This window comes from Amphibalanus amphitrite, unplaced genomic scaffold (genome assembly GCF_019059575.1).
Source record: "Amphibalanus amphitrite isolate SeventyFive unplaced genomic scaffold, NRLGWU_Aamphi_draft 000066F_arrow, whole genome shotgun sequence".
Lineage (NCBI taxonomy): Eukaryota > Metazoa > Arthropoda > Thecostraca > Balanomorpha > Balanidae > Amphibalanus > Amphibalanus amphitrite.
Genome location: NW_024881562.1, coordinates 681,795 through 707,236, shown reverse-complemented (window position 1 = coordinate 707,236; position 25,442 = coordinate 681,795). Strand labels below are relative to the sequence as shown.

The following is a 25,442-nucleotide window of genomic DNA, read 5'->3' as shown; positions in this document are numbered from 1 at the left end:
AAGAGCCGGTATAAGTTGTCGGGTCATGTCAGCTGACGCCTGAGATTGAAGCGCGGGTCTGGGACCTGAGTCTGAGGTAAATCTGAGTCTGAGCCGAATCTGAGCCAAGTTTGAGCAGAGTCTGAGTCGAGCGTGAGTTGAGTACGAGTCGATTGTGAGCCGAGACTGAGCCAGCTGCTGAGGCTGATCTGAGTCTGAATTGGTTCCAAAAAGATTCTGAGCCGATCCTAATTTGTCTAAGACCAATTAGGATCGGCTGAGTCGAGTTTAGTCGACCTTAGTCGATCTTAATCGAGTTTAAGCTAACTCTAAACAGGGTCTGAACAGACTGAAATGAATAAATCGTGTGCAGCAGGAGTGCAGAGCCGGAGCCGGAGCTGGAGCCGGAGCCGCCGGGGCCGGCATATTTTGTCCGGAGCCGGAGCCGGAGCCGTGAAACAATATAGCCCGGAGCCGGAGCCGGAGCCGTCAAAAAAGGCGGCGGCTCCGGCTCCTTTTTTGAAGAGGAATTTTTTTGACCTATTTAGTTCGGTTTGACAGTACAAGGCAGTAAAACATGTGGTATTCAAAATTGCCTTGTTATGCAAATACAGACGCAACATGAACCAATCCCTTCGTCTTTTTTCTTCCACCCGTATTTAATTGTATAGAGGATGCACTGACAGTGGCGCGGCAACTTCTTCCAGACTGGGGGGGGCGGGGGGACTGAACCATAATAGAGATCAACCTAGGGTACCCCCAAATCTAGTTTTCTCACCGGTTTTAGGCCATTTATTTTTCAAACCTTTGCCTCTTCAACGAAAAAAACGAAAATATTTGCAAAAAGTGAGGTATTCCATATCAGTTGAGTGGCAACCTGGAGTCAAGGTTTTAATCTGCCAAATGAGTTGCCGAGCCAGTGAAAAAGGTGGATTTTTCACACATGCTTTCTTCCTTTGTGACCCACAACCCCTAATTTGGGGAGGACAAACAAACTGCCCCAATGGTTCCTGGCCTCATGAAAAGTTGTGGGGCACGGCCCCCACGGCCCCGGAGTTGTGGGGGCAAGCTTCCCCCACAGCCCCCTCCCCCGGTTCCCGCGCCTATGTATGAATCTTTGAATTTATGTTGATAGATTTCCGATTTCGATTCCTCCAGCTGGGGGGGGGGGGGGCTCAAATACATTACGAGCCCCTCCCCCAGCCGAAATGTGTGTGTGTGTGGGGGGGGGGGCTCAGCCCCGCTAGCCCCCCGGTTCCCGCGCCACTGTGTACTGAGTACTGGAGCCGGAGCCGCCGGAGCCGGACCATTTTACTCGAAGCCGGAGCCGGAGCTGGAGCCGCCATGACATTTCACCCAGAGCCGGAGCTGGAGCTGGAGCCTATTTTTTATCCGGAGCCGGAGCCGGAGCCGTCTGAAATTTCCACGGCTCCGCATCCCTGGTGTGCAGGTTTTTGTGTCGAAGGATTTTGAGGTCGGTGTACAGTAGAGCACTTCATGGGCCGGATAAATCCGTTATCCACGGATAAATCCGCGGACCGGATAGGATTGGATTCTAAATTTGTTAAAAAAGAACGGATATGGGCGGGCCGGATTTGGGAATTGAAGGTTGAACCCGGATCAAAACGGATCAAAATTTTAACATTCAACATTGAAGTTAAAAATTGATACCTAGTTTACCAATGTGGTGATTTTCATGTGGTTTTAGGTTTATAAGCATGGTTTTTGGAACCATGATGGTCTGTGAGATGTACATATGGCTGTCTGGTCCCTTAGATTGAATTTGTTAGTCCAGTTTTGGGTGAAACCAGTTATTGGTGAAACGGATTATTACGGATATTTTTTGGAAGTTTGGCTGCAATACGGGCCATGGGTGGGCCGGATTCTGATATTCAAAGAAAGGCGGATAATGGGCGGATCTGGATATGACTTGCCGGATATGGGCCGGGCCGGATCCTAAAAAGCCTATCCGTGAAGTGCTCTAGTGTACAGAAGGTCTTTATTATAGTTGTCAGTAAAACATGGACAGCTATAAGAAGGCCCCGGGCGCTGTTGAAGCAGCCATGCCTTCAGCTCAAACGAATGATATCACTCGCACCGTAAGCCACACTCTCTCGTGTGTATATTTAAACAGTGTACAACCATGGCCAGTGCTTCTACCGTTATTCTCCTCATTACTGGCAAACGAGGCACACTGAAGCGAGTTCCGTCACAACATGGCTCAAAATAAACAAACACCCTCCGAACCTGATCGAAGGATAACTCTGGCTGCCAGAGACACGTCTGCAAAGGCATGCATGCTGGACTTGTTAGCAGTTGAGTTCCGTTTCACCCATGCAGGATGGCAATGCAGCTGCATACATTTACTTACGTTATCAAAAATGGATGACCCAATTTCTGTGATGCTTCATGGAAGGCATGAGCTGGAAATGTGTTGGATTAACCCGCGCGGGGCTGGGGGGGGGGGGGGTAAATTTTACCCCCCCTCGCGAATTTTTGCGATATCTCAAAAACGGCGGCGCGCAGCGCCGCCAAACTTTCAGTACCTTTTCTTACATCAATTTGACACCTTCCCTGAAAATTTGAGCGAAATCCGTCGGAAAATTTTTGAGAAATTGACGTTTTAGTGACGTCATGTTCGCCATTTTCGCCTCAAAAACGGCAAAAGTTCAAACGCCGCTAACATCTTCATTTTTTAAGGAATCAAGACGTAACAAAAAAGGTTATACGTAATTTTACTTTGTCTATCAAATGGCTATCTCGGTTTTTTGAAAATTTTGGATTTTGGCCTAAATTTTTTCAAAAAACTGATTTTTTTGGGAAAATCATTATAAAATCCAAAATTTTGAGTCTATCGAAAAAACCGGAATATATGTCAGAGAAGTGGTCTATGTGCACCTACATACCAAATTTTAGAAGAATCGGTTCAAAAATGTGGGAGTTATTCAAAATTGTATGACGTCACGACACACAAAATTTTTGAAAAATGACTTTTTTGGAAGTTCTAGACCTCGTACGGAAACAAAAATAGCAACATTCGATTCGCCGTGAAAAACTGCATCAGATAGACACCTTTTTAGGCCTTAACAACCAACTTCAAAATTTGACCTCACTTGACCTGACCTTGACCTGACCTCGACCTGAAATTCATCCAGAGGTGGTCCATATCACTTATTGAGTGTGCCTATTGAATTCTATGAGTAAAATGACCCATAAAACATGTGTCGCACATGCCCTTTTCTATATTTTGTTTTTTGGTGACCTGACCTGACCTGACCTGACCTTGACCTTGACCTCTGAATGATATTGTATGCAACTAATATTGTCTTGGTAGCCTAAGAACACGTTTTGGGCGATCAGTCTCAGTCCATGACTCCATTCTTCGGCAACTACGGTGCAAGGCCGATACTGTAGAAACTTGCAATTTGTACCCTTGACCTGACCTTGACCTTGACCTCAAACTTTAAATTAAGTACATGTTTTTAGTAGTTCGTGATGAGAGCTTTCGATTGGCGTTTGACTTTTCCAAATCGGACCATTAGTTCGGGAGATAACAGGGGGGGGTAAAATTTACCCCCCCCCCCAGCCCCGCGCGTTCGGCTGGAGACCCCAGCCCCGCGCGGGTTAAGAGACTGAATGTTTACCCTCTAATCTACGCAGAGTTTAGAAGACATGATGACTAACGAAACTCTTTTGTGTACCTAATGTTTTAAACAAAACTCAAAAATAAACTCTATACATGTTGATAAATGATACATGTATGTGTTGATGCAGTAGCTAATATAATCACGGGAATATACAGAAGCTAATAAGTTGTTCGCTTCTCTACCATATAAGTAGCCTCTGGTAGGTTACTGTTAGGTCTACAGCGCCTAAAAGTGGTGTGCAGAGATCTTCACTCTTATGGCGGAGCACAACTTCCGTGCGTGCCATTCGCGTGCCATTGGAATGCATAACATATCTTCGCTTCCAACACGTGCAACTGACGAGCTGCGAGTTAGGAGCGAAAAAGATGCCATGTACTCCAATGAGAGGAGTGGGAAGGGATTTGCACGCTGAGAGCTGTGTTCCAGTCCTTAGATCGGATGATATGTGATCATCAAGAGATCACCGCTTTCCTTGCACCATTGTGAAAGTACATCGGATTTCTAGACGCTAAGTAGTCACCGTATAATCAATTTTGTAAGTCAGTGATCTAAGCAATTACCTTCTTTTCAGTAACCCATTAAATACCTGCTTTTCACCGTTTTTCAACTATTGGTGAACAAGGAAAGCGGCTTTTTTGCATAACATTTGAAATAGAATGAAAGCGAATTGCAGCCCCTTCTAAGTCTGTGTTGTTCAAACGCCGGTATTCTGAGGCGTGTGAAGATTCCTATTGGTTTTCTGTCATGCTCCCCGAGTCCTTACCTTCCGGGCCAGAAGGCTAGTCGATCTGACGGCTGGCGACCCATGGTCGTCGACGGCGGTCCCGGGACAGGTCGTCGCCAGGGGTCGAGGTCAGGTCAGGTCAGGACGGCGGCGGCTGGTCGGCGGGAGCGGACCGGGCCGGCCACCGGTCGGTGGCTCTACTGGCTGGAGGACGTCGGACGACGGACGGCAGGGGACCACTGTTTACACTGGAGGGGCCGAGTCCGGCCGCGGTGCGTGTGCCACCACCAGAGGGACTGACTGAAGGACCGGCCGGCCAGCACGGAATCTGGGAGATGAATTGGAGCTGTGGTCTGTGGACTGTGATCAGATATCAATTCAGGCATTTCATTGGCTTTGACATTTCAGGTTTTGACGAATAAAAGCCTGAAGTTAACAGGAATCAAATCTCGGGAACGCATTTTAGCGTGCAATCATTCACGCAATATCCTTGTACTTTATAGCGATGATCTAATCGCTTAGAACGTCACCGCATGCATTTTTGGCTGCTTCGGGCTTTGTTTTACATATTGCTTATGGTCGACAATATTTGTTACTCATTATCCTAGGTATAGCTGAGTGTGTCGTATCAGCATGGGCGGCGGAACGGGGAGGGCACCGGGGAAGTGTGCCCCCCTTTGATTTTGGCATTTTAACAGGCGCAGTGGAAGGGGGGGCGGATTTCGCCCACCCCTCCTGTTTTTCGCCAGTAACTCGCGCCGCAAACATGATATTAATGTGAAATTTTGGCTACCTGTCCAGAATTGAACTGCGGATCTTCTCGTGCAAGAAATAAAAAAATCGGGTCACAACTTATCTAGTAATAGCGGTGTAAAGTCAAACATCCTGCCGCCGCGGCGGCGCGGCGGCCGGCGCTAGCCGTTACGCGCCGCCTGAATTGTAGACTGTGCCGGGGCGGGACGGTTCCGTCTTTACATCGCGCTCCTTACCGCTGATTATATTCGATTCGCGTCAAATTTTGTGAGAAGACTAAGAAATGTACAGGCAATCTTATGGTCAAATAATTTTGAAAATCGGCCGGTAACAACTTGAGTTATGAGTGTGTAAACACAAAATTGTGATTGCCGCGTTTCCCGCGTCCGCCGATCCCGCTTCAGCCGGCGACATCTTACGCTTAGCAGGCTTCTAACTGCCATATTTATTGTTGGATTAACAAGAAATTCACTATACATACTCACAAATGTACGTTCTTTCGTATAGTGAAAGAAAAAAGAAAATCGGCCGGTAACTTTTTGACTTATCGGCGTGTAAACGCCAAAAAGTCGCTAATATGGCAGATTTGACCACTTTTGACCTCATTTGACCTTGAAGATATTGACCTAGGGTCATGAAATTCACACACAACAGAGTTCCTCTGGGCCGCCACCTACCCTCCAAATTTCGTCTTTCTAGCTCCAGTGGAAGCTGAGATCTTAGGGGGGTCGACATCCGCCCCCCCCTTCCACTGGGCATAGTACTCGCAACCCTTCCACTGCGCGTGTTAACATTAGCCCTATGGGCGTTGCATGGAAAGAATGTGACCAAAAGTCGGCAGTGCCCCCCTTATTGAAGGTGTTCCGCCGCTACTGCCTATCAGCAGCATCCTTGTGGAACGAAAGTTAAATAAAATGAAGCGGATGCTGTAAATTGTAATGCTTATATCGCATTTCTAAAACGTCAGGGAAAGCTCCTGATTTTGTCACACTTTCCCTTCCGATTCGCTCCCTTCATCATTTTTTCTTCGCTAGGGAACCGAAAAATCACAGTTCACAGCACCGTGTAGCGCAATGCAGCCGAAGCGATGCGGCGCAGTATACATTCAGGCGCTGACTACTACTGCCATCTAGCGGCGAGGATATTATTGGGCGGCGCAGTATACTTTCAGGCGCTGACTACTATTGCCATCTGGCGGCGATAATATCGTTAGGCGGCGCAGTATACTTCCAGGCGCCGATTACTAATGCCATCTAGCGGAAATATTATCGTTTGGCGGCGCAGTATACTTTCAGGCGCAGACTACTACTGCCATCTAGCGGCAAATATATCGGTTGGCGGTGCAGTATGCATATCAATATACGTGTCAACTTCTAACGCCATCTAGTGGTAGCAATATCGTTTGGCGGCACAGTATGCATTCAGGTGCTGCCTACTACTGTCATCTAGCGATAAAGATATTGTATGGTGGCGCAGTACATATTCCGGCGCTGCTCACATATACCTAGTGGCAAGATTTATTACTTTACATTGCATAGCGACATGAATACGATTTGAAGACGCAACGTGTATTCAGGTCGTGTCATGTCGTCGTGTCATCTATCGTCACCTTGTGTGCATTTATTCAGATACTACTTAGTGGCAAATTTTCAATACGAATACATTTTCTATTCAGCAAGCCGAACGTTTTCTCTAACGCCTCCCAAAAATTAAACATCATTTGACACCATTTTAAGTAAATGTATTGATCACAATTCCAATCGTTTAATTGTTTTTTGAATGACCTCCTTACAAAATTATACTTTTCATTCATGTATTTTTGTTTTAGATGAATTTTCGGCCACGGGCCATGATCACATCAATGCCAAATATAAGAATATTGGAAGACGTCTTCGTCTTCCAATATTCTTATATTTGGCATTGATGTGATCATGGCCCGTGGCCGAAAATTCATCTAAAACAAAAATACATGAATGAAAAGTATAATTTTGTAAGGAGGTCATTCAAAAAACAATTAAACGATTAAAATAAATGCCTTACATTCAGCAAGCACTTAACGAATTAAAAGATCACAATTCCATATTATCTGCTTCATAAGCTCACTGTTAGGAGGCATTTACCAACCCCAGCACATCGGTCACATATTCCGGCATCACCAGAGCAGATGACTGGCGACCGAAAAAAAAAGCTGCGCCGGTGTTCCCCAACATGGAGCATAGTCTGTCTCCGCGACCTCGGCATACGCAAATCGCCCCCCCCCCCCAAAAAAAAACGGTCCATAGATCGTAACACCCGGGTAAAAGTCGTACAGGTTGCGCACAGAAAGCGCGGCCACGGACACTCACCACAAATACCGTGGAATATCAGCTTCGAGTCACTGAATCAGCATGAGTAGCAACAGAAGCACTCGCTCCAGGCCGGGAACGTGACGTCAATCAGTTGCAGCTATCATTTCCCGGACAGCTTCATTTCTGCCATCAGCTAGCGCTACTTTGAGCTGGGACGAGCGCTAATTGACCCCGTCAATAACCCCTGACTGCTTTGCACTGGTAAAGGCTGCCAATATATGATCTACGATCCCCGGCATTCCTTCGTTCCCAATGGACTGTTACTGCTCGACGCACTGGGTCGAGAGTGAGACACAGGTCACCTCCTGACCACTGACGGTATAACGTACCCCATCCGAGACCCACAGGGTCGACACATGTGCAGCGGTGCCCAGACTTGACATAATATACTCTGCCCCCCTCTGCACATAGCAAAATAGACTGCCACCTCTAATGGCCCAGTAATCTTATCACACCACACCCGCGACAAACTCTGATCGCAGCTGCGCGCGTAAACCCAGTGCTGGAGACGCCGATGAGGCGACACAAGCACCTTTATAATCTCTTTGCACCCCAAAGGGCATGGTCTATCTACCCCCAATCCACGCCGCAACCCAAACAAGCGGACTAGGCTACCCTACAGATCCCGAGCGAAGTCCTTCGGTGTCTCACTTCTGTGCGCCATCAGCGGGAGCCGACCGGTCAGCCGCTCTCAGTGTGGAGACTGTGACGGTGGCAGGGTCAACCTCAGTAATCTGAACGTTACCGGGGAGCTGGTCCTTCATGGCAGCAACGCGGTCAGCCGGGGAGGTAGCCGTCTTGGAGCTGCAGCAGCTCGGTTTGGCCTCGGTTTGAGCAGGAGGAGGCTGGGACTGAGCTGCAGCCGCGCCGCCACAGCAGCCACCCGGCTTTTTCTCCGCCGCTGCCGCTGGTGCCGCCTTAGTCACTGAGTTGGAGGCTGGTGAAGCGCAGACACCAGCCGACGCCGACGTCCCCGCCTGGCCTATCCCCGCCGCCGGGACCAACCCTGGTCCTGCTGGGATTGGTCCTGGTCCTGCCGTCGGGACCGGTCCTGGTCCTGCCGGGACCGGCCCTGGTCCCGCCGCAGCTGCCGGAGCTCCCGGCACGCCGCCCGCCGGCACCGCGCCCCTGATTTTGACGTAGGCTGCCGGCACCAGTCCTGCAGCGGTGCCGTCCGAGGCCAGCACCCAGCCACGCACTCGGGGCTGCAGACGGCGCGGCGCCAGGCGCACAGACTGTCCGGCGCGCACCGTCAGCTCGCCAGGGCCACTAGCCGTGAAGTCGAAACTGCACACCGCAGAGAAATGCTCGCCGGCGCCCGACTTCCAGCTCTCTGTGGGTGGCGAGCGGGGAGGTGTCATTGGCACAGCTAAACAGGCTTTGTCGAAACCGGACGTCACTTATGTGCCTGCATGAGCCTCGGGAAAAACGACAGCATTTGCGACTCGTACAAACTACGAGGTACCCCACCAGCTTAAAAAAAAATGATATGATTTTCTCCAACATATATATCAAGCCATTAGCTACCATTTTTAGATATAACCATCCGGAGATATGTTGTCTAACCCACAAAACATTCCTCACACACCGCACAACTTTCTCCCCTTCTTTCTCTACCTCTCCATCCCTGCTCACCATTATCCGGCCGTCCGCCGCTGGCCCGCAGCAGTCTGAAGATGAGGTAGGGCGCTCCCAGCACGGTCGCCAGGTACACCAGTACTGGCCAGCGGGAGGCGCCCCTGCCAGAGCCGCCGGCGGCACCCGCTGCCATCTGTACTGCCCCTGCCGATTCCCTCCAGGCCGCATTGGCGCCCTCCAGCTCCGGGTAGCCTGACGACGGGCGGGGTGGGTTAGCTAGATGTGAGGGTTGTTGGTCCTGACGGGGAGGGAGGATCCCCATGAAAGAGGATATAGACTGGCGAACTGTTGAAGACCTTATTGGTGCTATTGAAGGGCAATTTATTGAAGTGAGAGTAATTATTGTCACGACGTTCAATATACCAGCTACCTGTCGTAAAAATTATCCATCAGACATCCCTGGAATCTGGGCAACTCGTCCCGGCATCAAGCCACCCTCCCCGACCCGCACCTTTCCATCTGCCAGACTTACCGAGCCAGCGTCTGAGGAAGTTAACGATCCATCTCAGAGTGCGTGCTATCGAGAGAGCCGACAGCAGCTCGGCCAGGTGCAGCCGCATCCGTCCCATCTGTTCGGCCACACCCACCACCGCCCGGAACGAGCTGGAGTGGGAAGGGGGTGGAGGTCAGGTCAGGTCACTGTACATACTAGCCCGGCCACTCCACTACCGCCCGGAACGAGCTGCAGTGGGGGGTGGGGGTCAGGTCGGAGTTCGGACCAGGTAGGGTCACAGTACTAGCCCGGCCACACCCATTACCAAACACCGCCCTTTCGTCATAATGTAGAAGCGACGATCCTACCATAAGGTATAAGGTAAACAATTTACACCACAATATTTTCGGTGCCAGCTCCACCAGTCAGTCTACAGAGTCTACGAGTCTCATATAGTTCCGAGGACGTGACATTGAGAACGATCGTCATAAAGGGAGATAGCAGGATGATGGTAGTACCAAACAGCCTGGGCCATCCGACACTATATACGCACGAAATGAAGTTGGGAGTCACGCCGATAAGATAATGCGGAGCGTAAATCCCACACTGAGGCTAGTTGAACGAGCGATCGATCGAGTCGTCCGATAATAGGTTTGTTCATCTCTCAGACTGTTTAGGGGAAAACGAGCATAAACTAACTTTCTGTAGCGTCGTAAATTGAGATGAAAAATATGCAAATTATGGTACAAAGTTATTTCCTCCATCGGGTGGCACAATCGTCTGGCCATCCCACCTGTGCACCAGCATGTAGGTCGACTCCATCATCTGGCTGATGGACGTGAACACGCTGACAAACGACTCGATCGACTCGAACGTGCTGCGTGAACTCTCCTCGGCCGCTTCAATGAACCTGCGGCAGGGGATGGCAGGGTCGGGTCAGCCATCAGTTATAATCGCAAGTCTACTCGGAAGACACAAAGTCGGGCGGAGGGTCGAGTCAGCCACCGTGTCTAATGGCAAGGCCGGGTCTGACTGCAGTCAGGTGCAACTAAAGGTCGTATCAGAGGGCTGCGGAAGCCATATAAGAGCCTATCATAAATGTCAAAGTGACTCATACCCACCCCAGCTGCTGACTCAAGAGACTTTCTGGCTCTCTTCTCTCCAGGCTAGAGGCCTATTGGAAACTTCCCCTGGCTGTCTGTCTAGTCCTCTTACCAGCTCTCGGGGCCCGGGCCCAGCGCTCCCGGTCGGCCGTAGAAGCCGCCCCCGGCAGAGCCGTAGCCGCCATAGCCCGCTCCGTAGCCGCTGTAGCCTCCCCCGAAGGCGCCGTAGCCGGTGCCGTAGCCGGTGCCGTATCCACCGTAGCCGGTACTGTAGCCGCCGTACCTTGAAATTGACAAAGGGACGAGGGGATAAAATTATTATCTCCAGAAGGATCGATGGTGAGCTGCGCGGCCACTCAATAACACATCTATGGTTATGATGTGGTATAAGATATTTCTTTATGGTGCGAATGTGCATCATTTCATTTCCCGCATTTAACACTGTATGAGAAAAAAGCAAACTCCAGCCTCTCACAACAATGAGTGTACCAGAACAAAAGCTGTAAACACAAACCAGAATTCAGATGTTTGTGAAGCTGAACATCCACTCAAACTTATTGCCAAACTTGGAACCTTAAAAATGCCCATCCAATCCTACTTTGTCATATTTCCCTTTCATCCACCTCCCCTCTCGTCTCTTTCCCTGCCCTCACCCTGTCGAGTAGGGTGACATGGCGGATGGCATGCCGGCCGCTCCGTGGGCCGGCCGGGGCGGGATGGGAGGCGCCATGCCGCCCACCGCGCCGGGTTCTGCCACACCGCCCGCCAGCGTCGACCTGTGGACGGGACGGGGGAGGCACTGATGACTTCTGGGACACCCAGGAGGACCACCAATGACTTCTGGGGCTAGAGCACTCAGGTCTGACCTTGCGATAGTTAGGCCATAGTAAGCAGGTGAACCATAGTAAGCAGGTGTACTAAATACAATTAAAACCTGTGTAGCAAATAAACTGCTGATTGCTGTATGTGCAGATGACTTTCTATGTCAACAGAGGAGAAAAATTTAAAATATCTGACTCCAGCTAATGTTATGAGCACTTCTGAAAATATCACCTGAAAATATCACCACTTTTCCACCAACCAATTTTTTACCCAAGTACTTGATCATGCCTGGCTCCAGGCCCCCACACTCACTGGAACTGGGGCTGCACTGTGGCAGCAACGGCACGCATCTCATCAGGCGGCACCATCCTACTGTTGACGCCTGGCCCTGCTGGGGTGCGGCAACATGGTGGCACACTCTCCCATGGCTTGGGTGGTGCAGCCATGGTTGGCACCACTGTCTGTGGAAAAATCAGATGATAAGTAATTGTTCATAACTTAAGCCTACCTTTTCTTTTTCTTTTGTTAAGCAGAACACCTGTTTATCTCTGGAGTTGCTCAGCCTGATAAGTGTTTTAGCTGTATGTTAAGTGTTGTGTGCCTTGTGTTGGTGTAATCTATAACATTTTCCCTTTTTTAGTTTTCTTCTCTTCCTATGGAAGAAAGGTAATCAAATGATAATTAATCCATCAACATTGCTAGATAAGCAAAAAAAAAACAACAACCAAATTCTGCCCTGGATTAGCCAGTACCTATCAATCACATTCCACAATGTCTGAGGTAGGTATATCAGTAGGCAGTAGGCACTCCTCAGGTTTCAAACCAAAAAGTTTAGGAGCTTAACTATACCTACTGGGCTACTGTACTGATAATGCAAAAAAGTGATAAGATGTGAAAAGATAATGAGAACTGAACTCAAAAAAAAATGTTCAGGTCTGAGCTTTCAAATTGTACTTGCAAAACTTTGTCAGCCTGTCCTAATCAGCTTTTACACTCCCGAAACCGATTCGAACAGTCTTTAAAATTTAATGGTTCTGACCTCAACAACTCCTTGTGGAGAAAAGTCCTCATTAACTTGTTACATTTGCAGACTCAACATAATGTCCTTATGTAGTGACTAGTGACTTGGCATCATCCTTAATTCTGATCAGTTTTACAATGCAAATAGGCTACTGGCATTTCAATAATAAATGTAGAGGTCACAAAAATGTAAATTTATGGATGCAAATAACTTAAAATGAAAAACCATAGGTTTCTGGGCTAAGACAAGCATATTAATTCAAATTTATATCAGCATTTCTGAATGTCTTCAATTATGGAATTTACGGAGTCCTGTGTGCTTATACTAAGGAAGGTGGAGGTGGAAGTGACATATAATTTCTATCAATGTAATAGAAATGACAACCAGTGTTCACCAGGCAAACGATAAAAATTAAAACAAAACACACACAACACACCAACGCTACAACGCACAAAATGGCAGTGCTGCCAGATGGGGAAGGCTGTAATCCTCCAGATCAGTTACAAAAATCCTCCAGATTCCTCCAAATCCTATTGGTAGATATAGAAAGGCGGTCTTGGACGCTGCGAGGGGCTATACCCCCCAAAAAAGTTTCCCCAAATTCTCAAAACTCATCGGATTTCGAATCCTTTCGCACTGCTGTGCAGTTTAAAGGATACTTTTATTCTAATAAAAGTTGTTTTCGTTTCATCCTCCAAAAAAAAAAAAAACGAAAATATTCGTCGATATCGGGTGCTGCAGGGCGGGCCGGGGGCATTTGCCCCAAATGTCCCCTTAGATCCGCCAGTAGTTTGGTACCCTCGTAGATATAGTTACAGACTGAGACATTCTGCAGTCTCGAGGTGATAAAGGACGTGATATAGCCTAACGGGTAGGGTGACGCTGGGCAGGAAAATGCCTTTTTAGTCTCGAATGTGTTATATTTTTCCATGATATTATAATAATCGGGCGACAAATCCTCCAGATTTTCCTCCAGAATCAAAAATCCTCCAAAAGCGAAATTTGTCCGCAAATAGAGTTCAAAATCCTCCAGATTTGCGGAAATCCTCCAAATCTGGCAGCACTGCAAAATGGTGCAAAAATACTGCACAAATTGCGACGCACTTGCGACGTTATCAGTGGAACTCACTATTCAACTGCCATTTTTGCAGACAACACTACACCACTGCATAGCACCCTCACAGCCGTTTTACATATAACGGGAACCACAGGACCGATCGACAAGAACGAAACTCCATTCGAATCATCAATCACTAAATGCTATTTTATCGATTTTATCAGCCGTTTTGATAATGGTGGCCTCAGCAGGTGACCTTGGTGACCTCGAAAGGTCAATTTGACGTTTTCGTCTATTGCAACCATTGTATAACTCAGGAACCACTGAGCCGATCGAAATGAAAACACCACCAGTCGATTTGCCGCTTGCGATTTAATCAGCCGTTTGGAATATGGTGACCTCAGGTGACCTCTGTGACCTTGGGACGTCACATAACCGTTTTCGCCTATGGCAGGCGGCAGCCATTCTATAGCTCAGGAAGCATTAAATGGATCGAGACGAAACACCACCAGTCGATTTGTCGTATGTGGTTTCATCAGCTGTTTCGAATATAGTGGTCTCTGGTGATCTCGGTGACCTTGAAAGGTCGCTGAGGATTTCGCCTATTGCAGCCTCAGGAACGAGGCTGATCGAGCCGATCGAGACGAAAATAATACCAGTCCAGTCGACTCGCCGTATGCGACTTCATCAGCCGTTTTAAATATGGTGATCTCAGGTGACCTCGATGACCTCCAAAGGTAAAATTTGAACTGGTGAAGCTGACCTTTCTGGGTTGCCGAGGTCACCTGAGGTCATTATACTCAAAACGGCTCATGAACTCGCATATACGGCAAATCGACTGGTGCGGGTTGCGTCTCGATCGGTTCAGTAGTTCCTGAGTTATTGCCTATTGAATGGCTGCAATAGGCGAAAACGTCAAGTTAACTTGTCGGGGTCACCGAGGTCTCCTGAGGTCACCATATTCCAAACCGGCTTAACCCTCGCCGGACATACGGTTTTCTACATATGCGCCGGCCGAGGGGGGGGGGGCGGGTACGACCCCCTAGCCGTTTCGCCCCTGGTGGAGCCAGCGCGTCGCGGAAAAAACGAGCGTGTGCGCCGTTATGAGACGCAGAGATTGGTACCCGATTTTAAGGTCCTAGGTCAACCGGTGACCTCTGAGGTCAGGTCAAGTGCCCTAAGGTACGGTTCAGTTTTTGGTGAATAACTTAGAAAAAACGGCCGCAGAGCCAGCCGCGATTTTGACAGCACCGTGTTCGCCTCGCTCAGGCGCGTCGAATGATATACTTTTTGTTTGGGTCAGGTCAACTTCGGGTGTTGACCTCAGGTCACGGTCAGGTCAGCGCTCCCAGGGTCACGAAGTTGGTCGAAAGAGGTCATGTCGCATATTATTCGATTCGGCAGGTCTTCCTGAGTCCATTGGTGGCTTTTTCGACTCGCTAGCTCAATTTGATCGGGAGTTATTGAAGAAAAACTAATATGATCTTGATGACGTCATCAATGACGTCAGGCAAGGTCAGCATTGCGAAAGTGATGCATCTAACCTTGCAAGGAGTGCATCAAATCACGATTGTGTGCTTGAGATAGTTGGAGATCGTTGCCGGCGCCAGAATAGCAGTTTTCATTTTTCCCCATTGACTTATAATGGTGAGGTCACGAAAATGACCTGACCTCATATGACCTTTAGGAAAAATCCGAGATCTACAAGTTGTGAGACCCGTAATGGATACTAGATCCTGCAAGTTTCATTTCCCTGTGTAAGCTCCTCTGGCAGTGAGGGCGTTGCGAAGTTGTGACATCTAAAGACCGTGCAGAGGTTCACTTATGACGTCATAGGTCAGTGACCTGACCTGACCCGAAAATGCAGTTAGTGTCAAAAGATCTGGCTTGAATCAAAGGTCAAGTATGCCAAGTTTCAGCTCTCTATCGCCAGCATGTTCGGAGCTATCATGAAAAACCCCATGGGGTGGCACCCGCCCCCCCCCCTCGGCCGGCGAGGGTTAAAAATCGTGTCCCCATGGTGCTTACTACTTAGTTCGTCCCGACCGGCCCAGTAGTTCCTGAGTTTTAAAAGGGCTGCAAGGGTGGATGTCGAGTAGTGTCGTCCCGTTTTTGCAGCCATCCTGTAACTCACGAAGCACAAGAACCACTAACGTGATCAAAATAAAAAGGGCACCATTCAAAACGGCAATTCAAGAGTTCCAAACAGCTGTTGTAATAACGGTGACGTCAAATGACCTCGGTGACCTCCAGAGGCCAACTCAAGGTTTTAACCTGTTGCATTGCCCCATAACTCAGCATCAACAGCTACCGAGTACCGGGCCGATCGCGACGAGAACGCCATCAGTCGACGATTTGTCTTTTGCGGTTACATCCAAGATTACTACTATGTATAGTTAGGTTAGGTTACATCAGCCACTACGAATGGCATGAATAGTGAGGTGATGTCGACCTTGGTTATCTTGAGACGTGAGCATACCTAACGTTTTGGCCTATGTAACTCAGCGGTAATCTGAGGCACCGCCACGTAGAAAATGTTTTGGATATAAAGAGGCATTTTAAGTCAGAAGGGCCCGACCGTTCTATACCCATTGTTCGTTAGAGGAGGTCTAATGTCTGTACTGCTGTCATTGGTTCCTCTGACGGGCTCTCGCTATTCCGGCAACCCAAGGCTAGTTTAGATTCCTGCCACTAGATGGCATTACTTGCCGACGCCTGAAGTTATGCTGTACCGCCTGACAAGTGACAGTCTAATTCGGCCATGCGTGTAGGTATGGCGTAGCGACAGTATGACTATGTAGATATAAAGGCATGCATGATCAACTGAAAAAGTATATGAACTGGATCAGATAGGCACTGTTCTCAAATGCCGACTTCAAAATTTGACCTTGATTGACCTGACTTTAACCTAAGAAGTACGGCTTTGATGTTTGGGCCATCCAGCTTTGGTCCAGATCACTAGCCATTCCCCGTCTTTCTATACCATGTGAGTTCAACCATGTCCGCTTGCAACTGAGACGGGGTTCGTAGAGGGGAGGGGTCAGTACCGCATTCGACTGAATAGTGTAAATACCGGCGGGTCGCGGATTTATTTCCTTACTAGGTACATAGTTAGCAGCATCATGCAATCGATGAGTCTTGGACTTCTTTTGGGTGGCATGACTATCTATCTTAGCACTATTGCCAATTATAATTGGCAATTGCTATAAGATAGATAGTTAGGTACAATTAGATATGTGAATATCAACTATCTGTAATGTTCTACAGTTATTTAAAGTTTTCCAGAAATTTTATATTCATAGGGAAGACGCCATATATTTCCGTCCGTGTTAGCTTTTAGTTAGCATTTGCTCATAATAAATCGTTAGTGTTACCCACATGAGAGCCTGCGCGCGGCGACATTACCTGAGGTGGCTCGTCGGTATCGCCTGAGGCAGTTCGTCGGTTGCCAGTCGTCGTCGGCTGGACGGCGGGAACCATCTGGCAGTGTTCGATGTGTCCGCCGCGGGGCAGGTCCGTTCGGCTTTGAACTCCTCGCAACGTCGCGGTGTGGTGGCATATTGCATGCGGAGTGACACCACACAGTGTTTAGGTGTGGACTGTGGAGGCGTTCTACACTGTGAGAGACGTTAGGCTGTCCTGAGACTTGAGCCGCTTCAGGGACAGGTGTATCGTGTGTTGTACTTGTGCCGACGGTAACTGGCGCTCACCGCCTCGTTACAGGCTCGGTGTCTGGTTACGCCGCGTGGCGGACCGGGAAGAAAGGACGAGTGTCGGGTTCGCGGCGCTTTTCCAGTCGGCGGCCGAACCTGAGACGGTGGAGGTGGGATGTGTCGGTGTGAAGTGAGCTTGTGACGAAGGAGAAGACGTAGTTGGTAGGGCAGGACCGTTGTGAAGGAGAGGAAGGCACAATGCGGTAACGCTGAAGTTTGCAAGTCTGCTGTGGAGCCTGCCCCAAGTAAGTTCATTCTGGCACATACCTTGGTAGTTGGTACACGTGACCTCGGTGTTAATCATACCCACCATCATGATCATTTTTTTACGAATTGCGCTCTCGTAATCGATCCACGTGAATTGAGCGTGAGATGTTATGTATAATTATGTATAATGTATAACGTATTACAGTGTGTTGACTTTCTGTTGAAGCTGATAAATTATCTTTGCTGACGTCTGACTGTAAAACCGGGTCAGGGACAGCGGACCTAAAAAAATTACCTTATGATGTTTTTTTTCTCTGAACCCCATTGAGAAACTGGGCCACTTCATTTTGTGTTGCGAGCGCTAAGTCAAGATACGGGGGGGGGGGGGGGGGAGGTGGCAGACCGCTCACCGCGGGCAATCCCCTCGTACCACCGCCATTCCCGACTTATGGTGGCCTTTCCTCCCTACTGTTGGCTCGCTGAATGGCCTGCGGTTGCACTGAGCGGTCCGTATCCGCAAATTTTCCGTTACGTCACCAGCAGCTGTTCCTCAGCACGCCGAGGACTATACAGCTGCCTCATGACTCCTACACACGGAAAACAGTGGAAATTGGGACAATGCTGACGCCAGTGGTGCGTGCGCAGCTCACGACGGCTCCTTTGCCGTGAGGAGCTGTCCCGTCAGGCAGGTGCTCCACTCGACGAAGGTCCTCGGCCCGCCGGAAGGGATATCCTTCTTTCCTTCTCACCCGCGGACTCCACTTCCTCAGGATATGAGTGCGAGGATCAGCTGTGATGGCTGAATCACTACCTGCAGGTTTATGGACATTGGTCCATATTTCACCGGCAGCCAAAGCATCGAGCTAGACCGCCCATGGTCCCGTCCTATGCATGGTGACCACTGACCAGCCCTACACTGTTTATGGCAGCGCTTCAATTATCGTAACCCTGCCAACGGGTCCGATCCCGGTCAATAAGGCCGTACTCCGTAATCACCTGTCGAGCTGAGCTGATATAGCCGGTACTCTCATCTCCACGGCCCAGGCTATATCGGAATGAAGAGCGGAGAGAAGGGCTGAGAAGCGAGTATTACCTACTACCTCTGCAGCTGGGCTTATATACGGCAGGAGATTGGCTGGAGAATAAGCTCCAGCTTGGCTTAAATACGGGCGGGGGATCGGCTGAAATAAGCTTCGGCCCGGTGTAAATACACGGGCAGAGGGACAGACTGCTAGAAACTCTGGCTGGGTTGATACGACAGAGGAACGGGCTGAATTAGCATTGGGACGGGTTTTTGAGGACGGCGACGATGCCATTCTCGACGGGAAATGCAAAGTTGTTGTTGTTACAATCTGGTGCAGAGTCGATTTTAGCCAATAGGGTGAAGTCTGCAGAACCACCACGGCTCGGAGCCCTGAAAACTGTAACCGTCTGATTGTTCGAAGCGCCTGTCGCCGGCGGTTGCCAAGACGTGGCTTCCCATCCGCTGAGGTTACGACTGCAGTGCGGTCCAAACCAGCTGATTCACGGAGTTACTGAGCCCGGGGCTCAGGAATTGGCAGCTGGCGCGGTAATCGGCTGATCTGCCCGGATCGAACAGCGCCTCCTTGGATTAGCCATGGTCGTAGATACTGCTTAAGTGATTTAAGCTTTATGGTAATCTTCTATCGTCATTTTACGCTTGCATACGGCGGTGTGCGGTTTTTATCTCGGTACTTTGTTTTGAAAACCAACAACAGACTCATCGCTTTTCATCAGCAACATCAGCAACATCATATTTCACCCTTTCGCCTCTGTCTACCAAGTCCAGCTCGCCGTGTCCCCGACCCCTCCACCTGTAGCCTGCCGACCCCGCTATCCTGTCCAGATCGGGCAGCATTGGCCCACCGCCCTGCAGCCGACGGCACGTGGCCCTGTGTTGTCTGCGCCGCCCCGCCCCCGCCCCCGCCCCGCCCCCGCCCGGGCTGCGGGCGGCGGACCATCGATCCACCCTCACGGTGGCGGTATAGCGACGGCGGTCAGGGTCGGTGGAGGTGTGGGCGGTACGGGATGGGAGGCGCTGGGGCAAGGTTACAGGACAATTTGCCGAACTGCATTTTGCCGAATGCTTATTCGCCGAATGTCAATAGGATGTCGAATGCATTTTGCCGACGTGTCTTTTTGCCGACGTGTCAAAAGGGCGAAGTGCTAAAAGTCGAAATGCAATTTGCCGACATGCCTTTTTGCCGACGTGCAATAAGTCGAAAATGTCAATTTGCCGAAATGTCAATTTGTCGAAAAGTCAATTAGTCGAAATGTCAATTCGCCGAAATGCTAATTTGCCGAAATGCTAATTAGTCGAAATGTAAATTTGCCGAAATGTCAATTTGCCGAAATGTCCATTTGCCGAAAAGTCAATTAGTCGAAATGACAATTCGTCGAAATGCTAATTTGCCGAAATGCTAATTAGTCGAAATGTAAATTTGCCGAAGTGTCAATTAGTCGAAATGTCAATTTACCGAAAAGTCAATTAGTCGAAATGTCAATTTGCCGAAATGCCAATTAGCCGAAATTAACCTAACCTAACGTGACCCGTAAGTATTAACTTTAGGACCGACTCGCTTTTCAAAGGTAAAGAAAACCACTTACATGTCACCAAAGTATAAGAAAAACATAGCCAAACCTTACCTAACCTGACCTACTGTTTTTTTGCCTACCCGTGGATAAGGAAGAAGATACTCACATGAATAGATTGCAGACAATGATAAGTCAATTATCTTTAGGTTAAGTGGTTGTGTATCAGGCTTCAGGCCTTCGGCCTGAAGCCAGATACACATCAATTTAACCCTCGCCCATGTAGGGGGGGGGGGTTGGTGCAACCCCCCTGAGGTTTTTCTTAGCTACACGCCGAACCGTTTCAGATAGCCTGCTCAAATTTTCAGTACCCTTTGGGGCATCCTTTGCGCTACTTTTGGTAATTTTTTTTTGTCAAGGTCATATCAGGTCACGGAGTTATGACGTCATAAAGGGCCAGAAAAAATGACCTTATGACCTCCGGCCAGATTTACGCTAAATTGGATTGTTTTAGAATCACAACTGGCTGATTTGACATTGGCACAGTGTCTGTTGACATTTTGAAGGGCACTAAAGGTCAAGGTAAGGTCAGTGACCTCGGTTGACCTGTAATGACTTCTTGCACTTGTATGCCTTTTCGGGGTATTTTGATGCCCTGAATTCAAATTTGCTATCCATTTCAGGCACCGTCGGTTGTTTCTTGTAGTTCATTTTGGGTCAGGGTCAGGTCAGTGACGTCACACGCCTGACGTGACCCAATGCACAAATGACCTTGCAGACTTCCGATGCTCCCAACGCATCATTTTTAGAGTTATGACATCGAAATACACACCAAACGATAGAGAATTGATCAAGGATCACGATAGTGAAGGTTTCAAGTAGATATCTCTTACCGTTTTGCCGCAATTGGCGCGGAACTCTGAAAAAGTTAGATTTTTCCGAAAATTTGACCTTTGACCGGTCATAAGTAGGTTAAATGCTGACCTAGGACCAAAAATATACCACCAATCGCGAGATCTCGTTGAGAGCAATCCGTTGGTCTTTTCCGCTAAGCTCTACGACGCTTCGTTTTCAAACGCCAGGGGGGGGTCGCACCAACCCCCCTGCATGGGCGAAGGTGGCAAAACACCGTTTACGGGCGAGGGTTAACCCTCACCGGACCTATTGGTTTTCTACATACGCGCCGGCCGAGGTGGTAATATATAATACTGAACGAGGCCGGTGTAAATAAATTTTCAAGACCGAGGTCCTTACTGGATTTTTGAACGAGGCCGAAGGCCGAGTTCAAAAATCAGTAAGGACTGAGGTCTTGAAAATTTATCACCGGCCGAGTTTGGTATGTATTTTACTGTATGCCAACGATAAATTTATTTTCTGGACCGAAGCTCTTAGCCGACTTAGTAACGAGACCATCCCAAAATGTTGGCTTTAGTGTATTCTGGTAATGCATTTTTGACCGTGGTCAATTTGCTTACACCAGTTATTACCACACCCCTCTGGCTAATGTATTTGAATAGGCCAGGCATACAGTAATTGCTGAAAGGCAATTTGCCGAATGTCATTTTGCCGAATGCATTTCGCCGAATGCCATTTTGCCGATGTGCTTTTTGCCGACGTGTCAAAAAGTCGAAATGCCATTTGCCGACATGCCTTTTTGCCGAAATGCCTATTTGCCGAAATGCTTATTAGTCGTTTCGCCCCTGGTGGAGTTGGCGCGTCGCGGAAAAAACGAGCGTGTGCGCCGTTACGAGACGCAGAGATTGATACCCGATTTTAAGGTCCTACGTCAACCGGTGACCTCTGAGGTCAGGTCAAATGCCCCAAGGTACGGTACAGTTTTTGGCGAATAATTTCGCCAAAAAGGGCCGCGATTTTAGTAGCATCGTGTTTGCCTTCCTTAGGCGCGTCAAATGATATAATTTTTGTTTGGGTCAGGTCAACTTAAGGTGTTGACCTCAGGTCACGGTCAGGTCAGCACCCCCAGGTCATGAAGTTGGTGGAAAGAGGTCATGTCGCATATCATTCGATTCGGCAGGTCTTCCTGAGTCCATTAGTGGCTTTCCCGACTCGCTAGCTCAATTTGCTCGGGAGTTATTGACGAAAAACTAATATGACCTTGATGACGTCATAAATGACGTCACGCAAGGTCAACATTGCAAAAGTTACGCGTCTTACCTTGCAAGGAAGGCGTCAAATCACGATTCTGTGTGCTCGAGATAGTTAGAGGTTGTTCCCGGCGCCAGAATAGCAGTTTTCATTTTTCTTCTTGACTTATAATGGCGAGGTCACGAAAATGACCTGACCTCAAATAACCTTTAGGAAAATCTGAGATATGCAAGCTGTGAGACTCGTAATGGATATTAGGTCCTGCATGTTTCATTTCCCTGTGAAAGCTCCTCTGGCTGTGAGGGCGTTGCGAAGTTGCGACATCTGAAGACCGTGCAGAGGTTCACTTATGACGTCATAGGTCGGTGACCTGACCTGACCCGAAAATGCGTTTGGTGTCAAAAGATCCGGCTTGAATCAAAGGTCAGTTATGCCAAGTTTCAGCTCTCTATCGCCGGCGTGTTCGGAGCTATCGTGAAAAAACCCTATGGGGGTGCGCATAGGGTACATCTCCGCACCCCCCCCCCCCTCGGCCGGCGAGGGTTAACCTAAAAATATTTGACTTACCTTTGCCTGTAATCTCTCCTAAGGCATTGCCTTCGGCACTGCACTGCTTCGCCACGAGCAATTTGATGTTTATTTCCACATGGTATTGGTGCTTTTAAACTTGCCTGTGCCATGAATAATTATTAGTTATGAAATCAGGAGGTCAAAGGATACCGATCATGTGATTTGCTTCTTACTTGGGGATTGCACCAAAAGTAAATTGGTGATCGGTCCTAAGTAAATAAACACCACCTAAGCTAACCTAACCTAACCTAACCTAACATAGGTTTGCAGATTGACATTTCGGCGAAGTTATATTTCAACTAATTGACATTTCGGCAAACTGCCAATTCGGCAGATTGACATTTCGGCAGATTGACATTTCGGCAAATTTACATTTCGGTAAATTGACATTTCTGCAAATTGACATTTCGGCAAATTTACATTTCGGCAAATTGACATTTCGGCAAATTGACATTTCGGCAAATTGACATTTCGGCAAATTGACATTTCGGCAAATTGACATTTCGGCAAATTGACATTTCGGCAAATTGACATTTCGGCAAATTGACATTTCGGCAAATTGACATTTCGGCAAATTTACATTTCGACTAATTGACATTTCGACTAATCAACATTTCGGCAAATCGCTTTTCGGCAAACTTACATTTCGACTAATAAGCATTTCGGCAAATTGGCATTTCGGCAAAAAGGCATGTCGGCAAATGGCATTTCGACTTTTAGCATTTCGACTTTTTGACACGTCGGCAAAAAGCACATCGGCAAAATGACATTCGGCGAAATGCATTCGGCAAAATGACATTCGGTAAATCGCCTTTCGGCAATTTGTCCGGACACCCTGGGGCAAGGCGACGAATGTGGAGATGGATCAAAACGCTGGCTGATCTGCTTAATTAACTTTTAATGGTGGGTTATCCAATGAATTAAATGCCCTTTCACAGGTCTCACCCTACAAAAATAGTATTTCCCCGGCGAAAAATCTATTTCGCCCACTCTACATATGTTCACTGTCTATCTCATTCCCAGTTTATCTACTTGTCCGTCTCCATCTTTAAATTTATCACTTCTCTAGATTTCTCCCGCCCTTTCCTATCCTCTCTCTCTCTCTCTCTCTCTCTCTCTCTCTCTCTCTCTCTCTCTCTCTCTCTCTCTCTCTCTCTCTCTCTCTCTCTCTCTCTCTCTCTCTCTCTCTCTCTCTCTCTGTCTCTCTGTCTCTCTCTCTCTCTCTCTCTCTCTCTCTCTCTCTCTCTCTCTCTCTCTCTCTCTCTCTCTCTCTCTCGTCGCATTTTTCTCTCTCACACTCTCCAAGTTCTCACTCTACTTTTTCTCATCATCTGTCATCGGTTTGGTGTTATTCTTTCTCATAGTCGCAGCTTGTTTTCAGCTTCCACCTGTTGTTTGCTATCAGCACTGCATAATTCCTTTGGCCACAGTCCCTCGGCATCAACACTGACATCTTCAGGAGACTAGAAGTCCCCAGAAGACACACACGAAATAACAAATAGCATTGTGCACTGTGCAGTGCTATTCATCGGAAAAGATCGGAATTGTGGACTTGGAGGTTTGTATGGTACCTAAGTTATAATCACTCTATGACATATACAACACTTAATTTTTTCAGCTGTCACCTTCGCATCATCCAGTCGGTCTCTGAAGCACGCCAAATCGGTCAGCTGTGTTCTTATATTTGTTTAATCCCACGGCTAGCTATCGAAGTTTGTGAATCTTGGCATCAAATGCCGTTCAACAAACACAACTCAAGCCATCCGTGTGCCATGCATGCACTATTTATGGCCTCATCCACAGACTTCTCTATATATGGACTGTGCGCTGATTTGGGAAATCAGCATTGGAGGCCCAAATTTCTGAAGGCTGAAACCGTAATATGAACCCATATGTTGTAACACAATACCCTTTTATTGTTTCCTGTCGACAGGCTGAATTTTATGTAATATATTTTGTTTTTGTACTATATATTGCTCGTAGCTCAGAATAAGAAAGGCTTCTGGTCGATATGAATCTGTATTGGAACATCATTTCACGTTCATCGACACCCATTGATGTCCTCATGTCAAGTTCATCTCACATTGCACCAGTGGGCTTGAAAATGGCGTTAGTCCATTTTCACCGCGGGATCCAGCGAGAAAGGGTGGCTATCATCCCTTTCTTCTTCCCCCGTGTGCTGGATTGTTCACATCTCTGACATGGCTGGCTACAAACTCGCGCGACAGTGTACCGACCGCGCTGGTGGTAAAGGTTGGCGGTAATGCCGATGGGGGACTTTACGGGAAAATGTGTGTCTGCTGCAACGGTGTCTTCACTGTTCTTCTCTGCTACTCACTTTTTCGCACCACGCATCTACACATAGTCGCACTTTCACACATTCGCACATGCGCATCACCAATTGCAACGTATCCCTCCGTCTGCTCGTTTTCCACTCGCTGCTGAATGATAAGGCGATAGCTCTTGTGACGGTCGTTCCCATCACGTTGTCATGCTGTAGCTATTGTTGCTTTTATTGTGTCCCTTCGTCCCATGGAGACGTAGCCGAGCAGCTCTGAAGGGACCTGTGGGCGGCCCCCAGGGCCACCACGATGCTGCCGCTCCGCACCTTCTCCATGTTGGGGTTGATGGTCGCCATCAGGCGATGTCGGGTGCCCATCAGAGCCGTGCACCGCAGGAGGACATGCTTGGGCTGTCCGCCTCCTCTCAGCAGACGGGTAGAGTGCGGCTCTGCATTGTCGGTCGTCGCACTGGTTGCACCCCGACAG

At 48.4% G+C, this 25,442-nt stretch overlaps 3 protein-coding genes across 14 annotated transcripts in view; 1 reads left to right on the top strand and 2 right to left on the bottom strand.

Moving 5' to 3' along the window:
* LOC122378858 (collagen alpha-1(IX) chain-like) overlaps positions 1–4,523 on the bottom strand; it is a 31,122-nt gene extending 26,599 nt beyond the window's left edge. For 2 of the 4 annotated variants that reach the window (XM_043360463.1, XM_043360464.1), the window contains exon 1: positions 4,390–4,523. In XM_043360463.1, coding sequence (XP_043216398.1) covers positions 4,390–4,433 — 44 coding nt within the window. In that variant the 5' untranslated portion in view covers positions 4,434–4,523. The remainder of the gene's footprint in view (positions 1–4,389) is intronic. The other 2 variants (XM_043360465.1, XM_043360466.1) reach the window with 2 other exon arrangements.
* The window catches only part of LOC122378857 (band 3 anion exchange protein-like), a 178,218-nt gene that overhangs the window by 15,174 nt on the left and 137,602 nt on the right, over positions 1–25,442 (top strand). For 2 of the 4 annotated variants that reach the window (XM_043360455.1, XM_043360451.1), the window contains exon 2: positions 17,249–17,483. The exons of the other annotated variants lie outside the window; for them this stretch is intronic. The gene's annotated coding sequence lies outside the window, so the exon portion shown is untranslated. The remainder of the gene's footprint in view (positions 1–17,248; positions 17,484–25,442) is intronic. 4 annotated transcript variants of the gene reach the window in all.
* On the bottom strand, positions 6,823–12,923 carry LOC122378859 (probable peroxisomal membrane protein PEX13). Of its 6 annotated transcripts, none has more exons than XR_006256092.1 (9): positions 12,905–12,919; positions 11,760–11,908; positions 11,279–11,401; positions 10,738–10,908; positions 10,316–10,432; positions 9,562–9,692; positions 9,087–9,281; positions 7,184–8,784; positions 6,823–6,862 (listed from the first exon to the last, which is right to left on the bottom strand). XR_006256092.1 is itself a non-coding variant. In XM_043360470.1 (8 exons), exons 2-8 carry the CDS (start codon positions 11,891–11,893, stop codon positions 8,099–8,101), a joined length of 1,557 nt encoding a protein of 518 aa, XP_043216405.1. In that variant the 5' UTR covers positions 11,894–11,908; positions 12,905–12,923; the 3' UTR covers positions 6,823–8,098. The 6 variants fall into 6 exon arrangements, 4 of the variants coding, with proteins under 4 accessions (XP_043216405.1, XP_043216402.1, XP_043216406.1 ...); XR_006256093.1 differs by lacking the exon at positions 12,905–12,919 and adding an exon at positions 12,863–12,897; XM_043360470.1 differs by having other exon boundaries at positions 6,823–8,784; positions 12,905–12,923.